Raw genomic sequence first — 13,116 nt, forward strand, 5'->3', positions numbered from 1 at the left:
GAAACATTGTTAGCAAACATCTTGACAAGTTCTCGACTAATTTGCTTAAAATTTTTACACAATTTATATCTACTGCAAACCACTGTGATGTGGTCCCGTACCAGTTATTATGGTTTCTTCGTGTTCCATTCTTGTATGGGATGTGGGAAGAATGATTGTTTGAATGCCTTTGTGCATGCAGTAATTATTCTAATCTCATGCTCACGATAATCATTTAAAGCTGGATCTTGAAACTTTGTTAACAGACTTTCTTGAGATAGTTTACACCTATCTTCAAGAGTCTCCCATTTCAGTTCCTTCAGTATCTCTGTGACGCTCTCCCATGGATTAAATAAACCTATGACCATTTGAGCTGCCCTTCTGTATATACATTCAATATCTGCTGTTAGTCCTATCTGTTACAGGTTCCACACACTTGAACAATATTCTAGAACTGGTCACATGAGTGATTTGTAAGCATTGTCCTTTGTAGACTGATTGCACTTCCATAGTACTCTTCCAATAAACTGAAGTGTTACACCCATGTATTTGTATGAGTTGGCCAATTCCAACAGTGACTCATTTATATTATAGTCATAGGATTATATATATATCATTTTACGAAGTAAAAATTTTACATTTCTAAACATTTGGAGCAAGTTGCCAACCTCTGCACCACATTGAAATCTTATCAAGATCTGACTGTATTTATGCAACTTCTTTCCAATAGTATTTCATTATAGATAACAGTATCATCTGCAAAAAGCCTGATTTTACTATTAATATTGTCTGTAAGGTCATTAAATACAGTGTGAACAGCAAGGGTCCCAACACACTTCCCTGGAGCACACCCAAAGTTACTTCTACATCTGACAGGGACTCTCCATCCCAGATAACTTGCTCTGTCCTCCCTACCAAAAGGTCCTCAATCCAGTCAGAAATTTTGCTTGATAGTATTTTTGATAGTAAGTGTAGGTGTGGTACTCAGTCAAATACTTTTTGGAAAACAAGAAATACTGCATCTGCCTAGTTACCTTGATCCAAAGCTTTCAATATGTCATATGAGAAAAGTGCGAGTTGGGTTTCATGTGACATGTTTTTGAAATCCATGCTGGTTGGCATTGAGGTCATTCTGTTCAAGATACCTCATTATGTTTGAGGTCAGAATATGTTCTAAGATTCTACAATAAATGGATGTCAAGTGTATTGGACAGTATATTGTAGAAGCATTTTTCCAAGAACTAGGCACAGTTTTTTGTTTGAGGTATCTTCGATAGATTATAGTTAGAAGAGGGTTTAATTCAACTGCAAATTCTGTATAGAATTTGACAGGGATTCGATCAGGGCCTGGAGCTTTCTTTAGTTTTAACGATTTCACCCATTTCTCAACACCACTGACACTAATACTTATTTCATTCATCTTTTCAGTGGTACAAGCATTAAATTTGGGAAATTCTCCTGTTTTTTCCTTTGTAAAGGAACATTTGAAAATATTTCAATTTTTGCTTTCCTACCCTCACTTTCAATTCTTGTCTCATTCGCTTGGGACTGGACACAATACTCTAATAAACACTCAGACGAACACAGCCTGTTTATTTTTTTTAAAACAACAATGTACAGGTTTTCTGTTAAAATGTCTGCAAGAAAGAAAATGCTGTGGCGAGCTGTGAAAATATGTGGCTTCATTTTCTTTCTTGCAGTCAGTTTTAACTATGGTAGCAGGGCATTGAAATCATTAGACAAATTGTTTCTCCCAAACATATACTCCTTACATATCAGTCTTCACATAAATTATATTTACAATAATGTGCTGATGTGCTTTTTTTTATTTTTTAGTTTTAACAGAAAGCCAGATTATGGTTAGTATATTGCTGTGAATCTAAATCATCCAACCCTGCAGTTAGTTTTAACAGAGAGCCAGATTATGATTAGTATATTGCTGGGGACTCTAAATCATGCAAAACCATGTGAAACACTATCATTGAAGCTATCATTCTCACACATCTAGCAGCTGGAGAGGGCTCTCTCATACCCCATACACCAATGATCACAACTGTTTTATCCATCAATTTTAAGTGACTTCAACTCCCAATCAAGGTTTGTTTGCTATAACAGTAACCAAGGCTCAAGGTCAGAAGTGTGGAAGGGGCGGGGGGTGTGAGGAGATAGCCTGAAGGGGGGAGGGGAGGAAACTGACACAGAGAGGGTAAAGGAGGAGGTGTACATAAGTGAAAGGGGCACGATGAAGTGGAGGGTGGACAAGCAGATGGCCAGAGAGAGGGAGAGACAATTGGTGGACAGAGAGAGGGTGCGAGAGGAAGAGATGGGAAGATGCACAAAGAGAGGAGCAGAAGTAGATTAGTATATCCAATTCCCATACATACTATGCAATTTCAAAGCACTGCCAGGTTTGCAAGTTTAATTATAATTATAGGCTTAATCAAATTTCTTCCAGACCAATAAATGGCATGTCTAACTTATAATACAGGTTCAGTTGGACACTGCAGTTGTGATTATTGCATGAATATAAAAAAAATTCACCTAAGCTTTAATCAACATGAACATTGTCATACTGGCAGTAATTTTTTCACCTTGTTAGACTTCCCACTAATCAGATACTACAATTCAGTTCAATTCCATTGACTGATCTTGCCCAGTTTTTAAATATACTTGTTACAGCAGTATTACATTCATCAGTTTCTACATAGATTCATTGGTATAACATGGTATTCAGTAGTAGGGCTATTATGTCAAAATCCTGTGCAATAGCTACAAACAAAAATACTGCAAGAAAAATAGTCTTCAGCTCATACATTTTTATCAACACACTGAATTAGTATATTGCTCCTTCATACATATATAATACTGATGGAGGAGAAGTATACATTTTGGGACCGTAGACTGCAACATATTGTAAAATGAATGAGCGAAACAAAAATATGGAAACTGGTTGCATATAATAGTTGTAACTAATAAAAGAAATTACAATATTGAAAATAATGTTGAGTGAACAAATATTTAAAGAATATATAGTTAACTGCTTTTTGCAGATGATCAAGACTGGCAACATTACTTTTGTTTCTGATACTACTTGTCCTTTAATGAAAATATAAAGATATGAAAGTAAACAAATCACAAGACTAGCATATGACACAGGAAACCATAGGTCACTCATTTCAAAACTGTATGACACATTTAAAGATTACCAGATTGCAAAGATCACTTATGGGAATGGCAGACGAACAGTCTTGTCCAAGGCAGTGTCGTGACTCCTTTCCTATCCAACCATTATACCAATGACCAAATAACATCAAATTACTTGAGTCACTTCCTGTACATTGATGATCATGCTGTCACAGCACAAAGAAAGAGTTTTAAAGAGATAGTGTGCTGGTGTAAGCTGTTGCCAGCTCACCAGTCGGCAAATATGTGGTGCGGAGATCGGTAGTAGGTGCTGGATCAAGTGACCCTATCAGAAGAGAGGCCAGAGGCAGGTTTGCAAGCAACATGTTACCATTGCCCTTATGACAGTAAGTATTTAGGCCGCCACAGCTGACTGGAGGGCCGCACTAACTCAGTCACTGACACACTAACTCACACTCCAGTTTGGCGTCTTGTCAGTTCACATCCCAGGCTACGATCGTACATAGTGACCAGTATGCCCCTAGCTAGATAACTAATATTGTTTGCAAGAGAACTATTATGGATGAGCTTGTACCACAATACATGGACTCCATTAAAGTTAAGTAGCAGCTATCGGTTCATGTAAATAAAGAACTGTGTTAATCCATATGTGCATTTGTGCTGTAAAAAGAGGATACCGGCCACACATAACAACATCCTCTCCCTTGCTCCCCTATGGTGCAAGACTCTACAGTAGTGATGAGGACTACAGGCAGAACAAAATGTTGAATGTGCTCCAATAATCATGTCAGTATACTATCACAAAAAACACTTAAACCAAAACCCTCAAACACAAAGTCAGTGCCATCCACCTTCACTCAAAACAGTCAAATTGAAAGCTGAATATGTACAGATGCAAATGGAGGACTGGACCAAAGATGCTGAAAACCACAGATCAGGCGCTGTGCTTCTCCACAGCAAAACGTGCTTGCCCAGAGTAGTAAAGATCCTTAAATGCCAAAAATATCAATGTAAGCTTAAATAAAACATGATGAAACTCTCACTGGTTGGTAAACTATACAAAGCAGCTAGACTTACGGTCCACAATACACGATGAACTGATCACAACCATACAGAGAAGCTTAAGCATATTTCGATGAGTGCCACACCGTGCCGTGTTTTGGAGCTTCCTGTGGGCCAAAAGACTTAAATCTGACAAGAAATTTGTGAGCAAAGAATTCACTGAGCCTCCAAATGATTACTCCCCACTGCAGAAGATACCCAGTGGTGACAACCTGAGATGGAAGAGGAGGAGGAGCCTGAACCTCATCAGAATGAGCATAGCACCAGTGAAGGCAAACCTGATCAAGTGGTGCCTTATGGATGAACATGATGACAGATGTGATTGTGGTGAAGATCCAGATATGGATCTTCCCTTGTAGAGTTCTCAATATATGCTTTTCCCCTTTCAGCTGCTTCTTCCTTGCTTAGTACTGGCTTGCTGCCTTAGCTTATAGTTTTCATACTAAAACTTCTGTTCTCTGCATAGGCCTGTTTAATTTGACTGTATACAGCATATATCATTCCAATAGTTATGCATAGTTGTACAGTCTTGAATTTCTCCTCTAGCCATTCCTGCTTAGCCGTTGAGCATTTTCTGTCAGTCTCATTTTTAGTTGTCTGTATTCCCTTTTACCTCATTTGCTACATGTATTCACATAATTAATGAAGTAGACATACTTTGGTGTTAGCATACTTACTAGAAATAGTCTGTAGTGATTGTTTCTGCCTATCTATGTATAAATTGACTTTTCTGCATTCCTGAAGGCTCTCCTTTGGGATGGGTTTTACAGAACATTCTGTGTGAAAGAAGGAATGAATGTGTGAATGGAGAATACAATTTAATTGTGATAGAGACTGTAATTTGGTAGTAAGGAAAGGCGAGAAAGAAAAAATAGTAGGAGTACGTGAACTAGGGGAAAGGAATGAACAAGGAAGCCATACAGTTGAATTTTGCACAGAGAAAAATTTAATAATTGCTAACTCTTGGATTAAAAATTATGAGTGAATATCGTACAATTAGAAGAGTACTGGAGACATCAGAAGTTTTCATATAGATTATTTAATGGTAAGAGAGAGAAATTTTAAAATCGTATTTTAAACTGCAAGAAATATCTAGGGGCAGACGTAGACTCTGACCTTACTTATGAATTGCAGATTAAAACTGAAGAAAGTGCAGAGTTTCAGACAGTGCATTAGCCAATGATTGGCTGAAACAGAGGAAATGAATCACTGTAATGGCAAATTTAATAATAATGGCTACTACTGAATTAGAGATACTCTTTCTGTTTACACAGTTTTAATTTAGTCATGTTTCAAACTTTTGTAGAGTCTTCAGAAATAAGGTATGTTATTACAGATCCAAATTATATCTTTTCTTAATTGTTGTCAAATTTACTTTCAGCCACAATTTCACCTGATGCTGCAGAGCGTTCAATATCTGGGGGCAAAATGTTCTATAGTGATCTTGGAATTATAGGACCAACAGCATCAGCTGTTATAGTTCTTCTAGCAGCTGCCACTGGCCTTTTATTGTACCTCAGAAAAAATCAAGAGATGTTGTCGTCAAAACCATTTGGAGGTATTTTTATCAAACAGCTACATATGAGTAACAGTTCATAATAACTGAGATGAAATTAATCATGCCAAAAGCACTTCGGAATGCTTGGTATTGTGACTCTACCACCTGTATACATTTGCAGTATTATATCCTTCCAACTTATGAAACAAAGTAAACATTCTTTTCATAATTACAAAACCAAGCAATTCTCCCTTGTATTCTGATTCTTATTTAATGATCTATAGTTTGTAGGTAATGTAATACCTGCTACGTTATTTGTTTATTGCAGGGATTTCTGTGTAACTTATATACAATAGATATGTATCCTTGATTGTATCTGTGCAGACTGAAGTGACAAATACAAATTTATACCAAGGCCAGGATATGAACCTGGGTTTCCTGCCCACCAGTCAGATGTGCTAACCACTGCGCCACCCTGGTGCAGCGACTTTGCACAGTTGCATGGAGTACCCTTGCATTCCTCCCTCCTCAGTCCAAATTCTCATTCACATCTTAGCACGTTTGGTATTCCCCCTAAACTTGAACAGCACGAGAGGTTCTCCAACTGTATTAGAATATATCTCAGCATTGAACAAAATACCAAGTGAGCTGAGGCATGAATGGAAATTTGGACAGAGCAGCAGGCATGCTGGTGTAATCCATGCTGTTGTGCAAAGCCACTGAGCCAGGGAGGAGTAGTGGTTAGCACTCCTACCTAGTGAGCAGGACACCAGGATATGAATCGTGGCCTTGGCACAAATTTTCTTTTGCAGTTTTAGTCTGCATATATACATCAGGTAGGATCCACCATTTAATTTGTTGCCGAGGTGCTATTCCACTACAGTTGGGTAGCCTCTGCAGTGCTGTTCAAATTGAGGGACAATAAGAAAGTGTACCAAGGCATGAATGGGAATTTGTGCTGAGGAGGGAGGGATTACAGGGTTGTCCATGCAGTTGTGCAAAGCTGCTGTGCCAGGTTAGTGCATCTGCTTAGTGAGCAAGAGACCCAGGTTTGAAACCCAGCCTTGGTTCAGATTTTCATTTGCACTTCAGTCTGCATTTATACATCATAGATATTTGAAACCAAAGATCTCTGGAACCATATAGTTTCATTTGATTCAAGCACCTGTGCCCCAGTTTCAGGCAGGTCAAGGAGAATACCAATTGAGCTGAGACATGAATGGGAATTTGGATTGAGGAGGGAGGAGTGATAGGGTAGTCTGCGGCATTGTGCAAAGCTACTGCGGCAGGTTGGTACAGTGGTTAGCACTTATGCGAAGTAAGCAGAAGACCCAGATTCGAAAACTGGCTTTGATACAAATTTTCATTCATCACTTCAGTTGTGTGTATACATAATAGATGTTTTTGAGACTCGAAGAAGGTCTCTCGAGCCATATAGTTTTATTTGATATCTTTGATTGATCAAATAATATTGTAATTGGTATTGATATTTCAGTACAATACAAAAACCCACAGCTTTTGTGCACACCAAAGTCCAACCCAACAGTAAAGGCCACTCATACATCAGTGTAATTTTAGTTCAGTTCTATACATGTTCTATCGTTATGTTTCTTATGTCATCCCAGGAGTAAATGATGAGGATAAAGTGGCACTTAAACACAAAAGGGCAGTAAGACAAATAACAAAATTTTGATATTACTTAACTTTATAACATGCGGTTTCCAAATACACAGGAGGGTCACAATGCAAGCAAAGTGTTCAATAAGGCAGCTCAGATCCAATCCATGTGAAGGTCACAAAAGTCTAAGTAAAAATGACTGATTAGCAGGCCTCTTCAGCTGCAAGTGAGTGACCCCAAGACTGAACCAAGACCACCCATGAGCAGGTCCATGCCTTTCCAGCCCTCCCAATGGGGTGCTGCAGTCTCTGCCTGTGGATGCTGTCTCCACTGGAAGACATAGATTGGTACAAAGGCTTCCATATGTCCATATGCCCCCCCAACCCCCTCCCCCACCACCACCACCATCATATACTGGAGCTGAGCTCCCACCCACCCCTGGCATATGCCCTGAGCTCACCAAGGAACACCATCCCAAAAACCTGGACAAAGGGTATGTCCCCATGCCCAGCAGTGACCAGAGTCTTCCTCCCTCGACGACGGCAATGGCACAGGCAATGACAGTGGCATAGGTGACAGTGATTCTGAGAGGCCATGGCAGCCCAGTGGAACACAGCTGTGTGGAGTGGTGCACCCTGCTGGTGCTGCAGCAATGGCAACATGGTGACATTGATATCCTTAGGCTCCCCATCCAGCACTGCCAGCACAGGACCAGATGGCAGAGGCTGGGGGGTCCTCCTGGGCAGTACGTCTCCATATTGAGAAGCAATCGCACAGCAACCAAGCCCACAAACACGCAACTGATTTTTATGACGTTGTAACACTCCAGAGGGCACCTGTACTAATTTCATGGAATAAACAATGATTTTCAACACAATTACCTTCTCCCAGCACTTGCTACCATGGAAGCATCTGAAAAAGACAAGATTATCAGGCTTAAACTGAGTGTGCAGCTGTGGAATGATAGGCAACCATGATGGAGGATGCAGCAGTTGGAAGAAGGATCCAGTGTCAGCAAGCATGCAACAGCACCGGTGGTGAGCATTCATGTCATGGCTGGGAGCAGTATGAGTCCAGAAACAACAATAGTGATTCCTCTCTAGTGTGAGAAGCGTACAACTTGGACATTTTTTGCTTCAATGTCTGAACCAGTTGTTCATCTACACCATTGGATTAGGAGTGAAGCGGTGGAGTGGTGATAACGCTTGATTCCATTGGCAACACAAAACTGCTGGAATGCTACTGATGTAAACTGTGGTCCTTTGTCTGAAATGGTCAATTTAGGGATGCCCTCTATGCAAAAAATGGACTGCAGTGTTTTCACTGTGCTAATAATTGTGGGGAAGCACATCAGAACCACAAATGGGAACATTCTGTAAGCATCAGTGACAAGAAGCCAGTAGGGTTCCAGAAGGGACCCGTGTAATCAATATTCACTCTTTGCCAAGGGAGACTAGTCTGGGGTCAGTCAAAAATTTTTTGTCACAAAGAAGCATAAGAAGCATAGTGCTCCATGCAAACCATACACTGTGAGGTGAATTGCTCAATTTGTTGTCCATACCAACCCCTGTGCAGTGGCATCAGGCAAGCTGCTTAGTTCTTCCCATGCCCCAATAGCTTTGATGCAGGAGACCAAGAATTTACTGCTGAAGTGTAAAATGAACCACTTCATGACATTGGTCATTTGTCTATGTGAAGAAAATAACACGACTTTCAAGTGACAAATTGTATCACAGTGCAAAGTTTCACTATCCTGAGCATCAGTGTGGTAGCAAAATTCTTCAGAAGTGTCAAACGCCAAGTCAGTGCTTACTGAGAGGCATGAAAGGGTATTAGCATTTGAGTGTTTTGTAGCTGGTTGATACACACTCTCATATTGATAACTGGCACTGCAGGTTTGTGCTGTACAGGGAGGAACCAGCCCCATCAAGCTGAACAGTGAAACATCTGGCTTATGATCTGTCACCAAGCAGAACTTCCTGCCATATATGTATTGGTGAAATTTGGTGACTCTGTAGCAAGAGCTTCTTCCTCTATTCATAAATAATTACTCTAAGCTTTGTTCAAGAATTTGGATGCAAAAGCAATTGGTATGTCTAGAGATCCAATTCTGTGAGAAAGGATAGTGCCAATTTCATATGACAAAGCAACAATAGCAAGAATGACTGGCTTTGCAGGATCAAACTGCACAAAACAATAGTCACTTAGCAAGGCATCTTTTGAGTTTCTGAAGTACAATTTGACGATCATGAGACCACACAAATGGAACGTCCTTTCTGTAAAGGTGATACAACAGAGCAGCAATCTGCACAGCCGGGGGGCGAATCGAATGTAATATTTAATTTTTCTAGAACAGTTTGCAATTCAGTTTCTCCGAGAAAAGCTTGAAATTCAGTTTCTGCCAGAAAAGCTTGCAATTCAGTTTGGTTGCAAGAACCTGGCAGATCATGTATATTAGTGAAGCATGATTGCAAGGGGTGAACCCTCTGATTGTTGATGACATGTTCTAGATACACAATTTCAGGTTGAAAGAATGAATACTCTCCTTTATTGCAGTATAAACCTTCATCTTGGAGCACTTGAAAAAGTTTGCATAAATTTGCTAAATGTTCCTCAGGAGTACATCTAGAAACAAGAATATCGTCTAAGTAATTTCCACAAACTGGGACCTGGGTCATTACCTATTCAAAGTAGCATTGAAAGATAGCAGGTGCGGAAGCCCTGCCATATGGCAAATGTGAAAATTTTAATAACCCCTGATGGTTGTTGAAAACAAGAACGTGCTGGAACTGTTCATCAACAGGTAACTGCGAAAGTAAGCATATCGCGAATCAGCCTTTGAATAAAAGTGACCAGCACCCTGTTTGTGCTTTAATTCGTCAGGCATATCAAAGGAAATGAGTCAACCACAATTTGTGGATTGACTGTTGACTTAAAGCTTGCACACAAATGTACTTTCCCTGATAGCTTCCATATGATGACTAACAGCAATGCCCATGGGCTGGTACCAAGTGAGGTGGCGCAGTGGTTAGCACACTGGACTCACATTCGAGAGGATGACGGTTCAAAGCTGCATCCGGCCGTTTAGATGTAGGTTTTCTGTGATTTCTTTAAATCACTCCAGGCACATGTCAGGATGGTTCCTTTCCAAGGGCATGGCCTATTTCCTTCCTCATCCTTGACAAAATCTGAGCTTGAGCTCCATCTCTGATGACCTCGATGTTGAGAGTGATGTTAAACCCAATCTTTCTGCCTTTTTCCCATTAGCTGGCTGCAGTGGGTACAATCATTCCAATTTCTTGTTGAGCTAATAGTTCCTGTGTAACTTGGCCCCTAATTGCATGAGGAGCAGGGCAAGCAAAAACAAAGTGAGGCTGAGCATTGCCTTTCATACAGATACAAATCTCAGAATTGTTAGCCTGCCTAAATCATCTTGAAATAAGCCAATAAATTCCTTGCAACTTCCCAATATTGGAGTGACAGGCACAAATGAGTTCACTAATAAAACATGTCTTGTACTTTAAAGTCAAATAACTGAAAAGAATCCATTCTAAAAATATTTTCGTAGCCACATGAACACAACACTATAAATGGAACTGTTTTTGCGATGCTGCAAAAAGTAGAGGGTGGGTTGCACAGACCTAACACCAGAATGTCATTACCATTGTAGGCAGACAACATAGATTGAGACTGGTGGAATCGTCTCTTTATTGAACAAGTAACCATTGTCAAACTGCAAGCAAATTTTCTGTTTGGCAATTTCCACTGTGACAAAAAGTTTGCTGTAGTGATGTTGAATGGAAGAAGTGTTTGACATTTTCTGTGATGCATTAGAATGTGACTGGGCTACTGGATAGCCACAAGTAGGCCTTGAAAATACTGCATTCACTTAGTGCACTGACTGTTTTTGCACTTCATTCCTTTTCCAGCAAACTGCCTGTAAGTGTCCATGTTTCCCAAAATGGAAGCACAATGTCATGAAATGACAGGCTGGGCACATATGTACTTTGAAGCAATGGGGGCAAGAACTGACACTGCTAGACTGTTTGTGTCAGTGCTGCTGGTGTTTACTATATTGAAATGAGACTTAGCATGCCTTGTCTGGCTGTTAACAGGCATACACTGTGTACAAGTATCCTCCACAGCACAAATCGGTGTGGAATCAAAACGAGCCACTGAAATGTCATGCAAATCCGGATGTTCAATCAAATGAAGACTTGCTTGAGGCCGGGGTTGTGGTACTTTAAAATCTGATCAGAAATGCAAGAATCTGACACATTTTGTGTGATACCATCTCTAATCATTTCATCACTAAATTACCGACCACACTCAAACTTATAATTACTGTGACAGGTCAACCCTGCAGTACAGCTACCCATTGCTTATAGGTCTGATTTGCTTGTCATTGGAGGCAAAAAAATTTATTCCTAGCTGCAGGCACATTGACCTGAGAATGCTAATACTTGTGTAGCACAGCTACCAAATTTTTCTAGGTGCACTTTCAGGGCACATGGTTGTGAACAGTTTTATAGTAAGATGATAAGTAGGCACACCAACTGTAGCCACAAAATAAGGAGGTTTTAACATACCTTGCACTTGATGCACTGCAAAATGTACATTGAGCTGAGTACAATACTCAGTCCATTCCTCCATGTTAATTTCAAATGTCCAAAAAGGTGGCCCAAAGTTGGCACTTGGAGTAGTTGTGGCTGGGCTACAGATTGTGGGGTTAGTGGTGATGGTGCTGCTGCTGCTTGATTTGACAGGATCTGTGTCATCATTTGCATTACGTGTTGCATTTCCTGGTCCTGGAACTGGATAACTTGAATTGAAGAGGGTTCTTGCACTGTGTTTTGCAAATTGCTAGCCATAATTAAATAACAAGAACAAAACAGCCAAAAGAAATTAGCTAAAAGGAACAGTGTTAGGTGCAGCTTGAAGAACAAGAGAATTGCAACAAATGCAGCAGTGGAAGTAAACACAAATACACACAAAGACAAATAACAAATCAGTGCAAGCAGTGAGAGCAAGTGGAAAGCAAAAGTGACTGCAAAACAAGCATAAATTTTAAATCCAGTTATGTTTAGATGCAGTATCCACATACACAGCAGGTCACCATACAGGCAAGGTGTTCAGTAAAGCAACTCAAATCCATTCCATTCAGATGGAGCTCACAGAAGTCAAATTAATGATGACTGATTAGCAGGCCTCGTTAACTGTCAGCAAGTGACCACAAGACTGAACCAAAACTGTCCTCAAGCTGGCCGGTCTGCTCCTTTTCAGCTCTTCCAATGGGGCACTGCAGCCCCTGCTTGCAGAGGCTCTCCCTGCCAGAGGATATGGACTTGCTGCAGCTCAAATGGCTTAGGCTGTCAGCCTCTGTGAGTGACATGGCAGGTAGTGGAGTCAATGGGGAAGCATTCCACAAAGCTTGTAGACCAAGAATAACTCATACATTTTTTTTCTTTTCGTACATTTGAAAACCTCACTGAAGTTTCTTCTTGACAGTGAACTATTATTGTGGAAACCATCAAATCTATTCAGTTGTAAAGTATTTTGTTCCAGAACTTCACAGACTACTGTGATGGGCAATAAATTAGAATAATTATTCTGCAAAATTGGATTGCAGAAATCTCAGCTAAAGTCAGTAAATCAACATTGTGCAAAGGCCTCTTCAAATAGTCTTATGTTTTTTACATCCCTTTCCCATTATGTTTTCTTCTTAACGAAATGTGTGACTGGTTTAAAAATGTCTTAAAATAAGTGTAATAGATTTTCTGCTAATTATACCCAACACTAAGTTGAGACTTACTGT

General features: G+C 40.0%; 1 protein-coding gene across 1 annotated transcript in view; it reads left to right on the plus strand.

Moving 5' to 3' along the window:
• LOC126150305 (Down syndrome cell adhesion molecule-like protein Dscam2) overlaps positions 1–13,116 on the plus strand; it is a 195,185-nt gene that overhangs the window by 176,603 nt on the left and 5,466 nt on the right. Inside the window, exon 13 of the mRNA XM_049915868.1 lies at positions 5,567–5,743. Coding sequence (XP_049771825.1) covers positions 5,567–5,743 — 177 coding nt within the window. The remainder of the gene's footprint in view (positions 1–5,566; positions 5,744–13,116) is intronic.

This window comes from Schistocerca cancellata, chromosome 2, assembly GCF_023864275.1.
Source record: "Schistocerca cancellata isolate TAMUIC-IGC-003103 chromosome 2, iqSchCanc2.1, whole genome shotgun sequence".
NCBI classification, from domain to species: domain Eukaryota; kingdom Metazoa; phylum Arthropoda; class Insecta; order Orthoptera; family Acrididae; genus Schistocerca; species Schistocerca cancellata.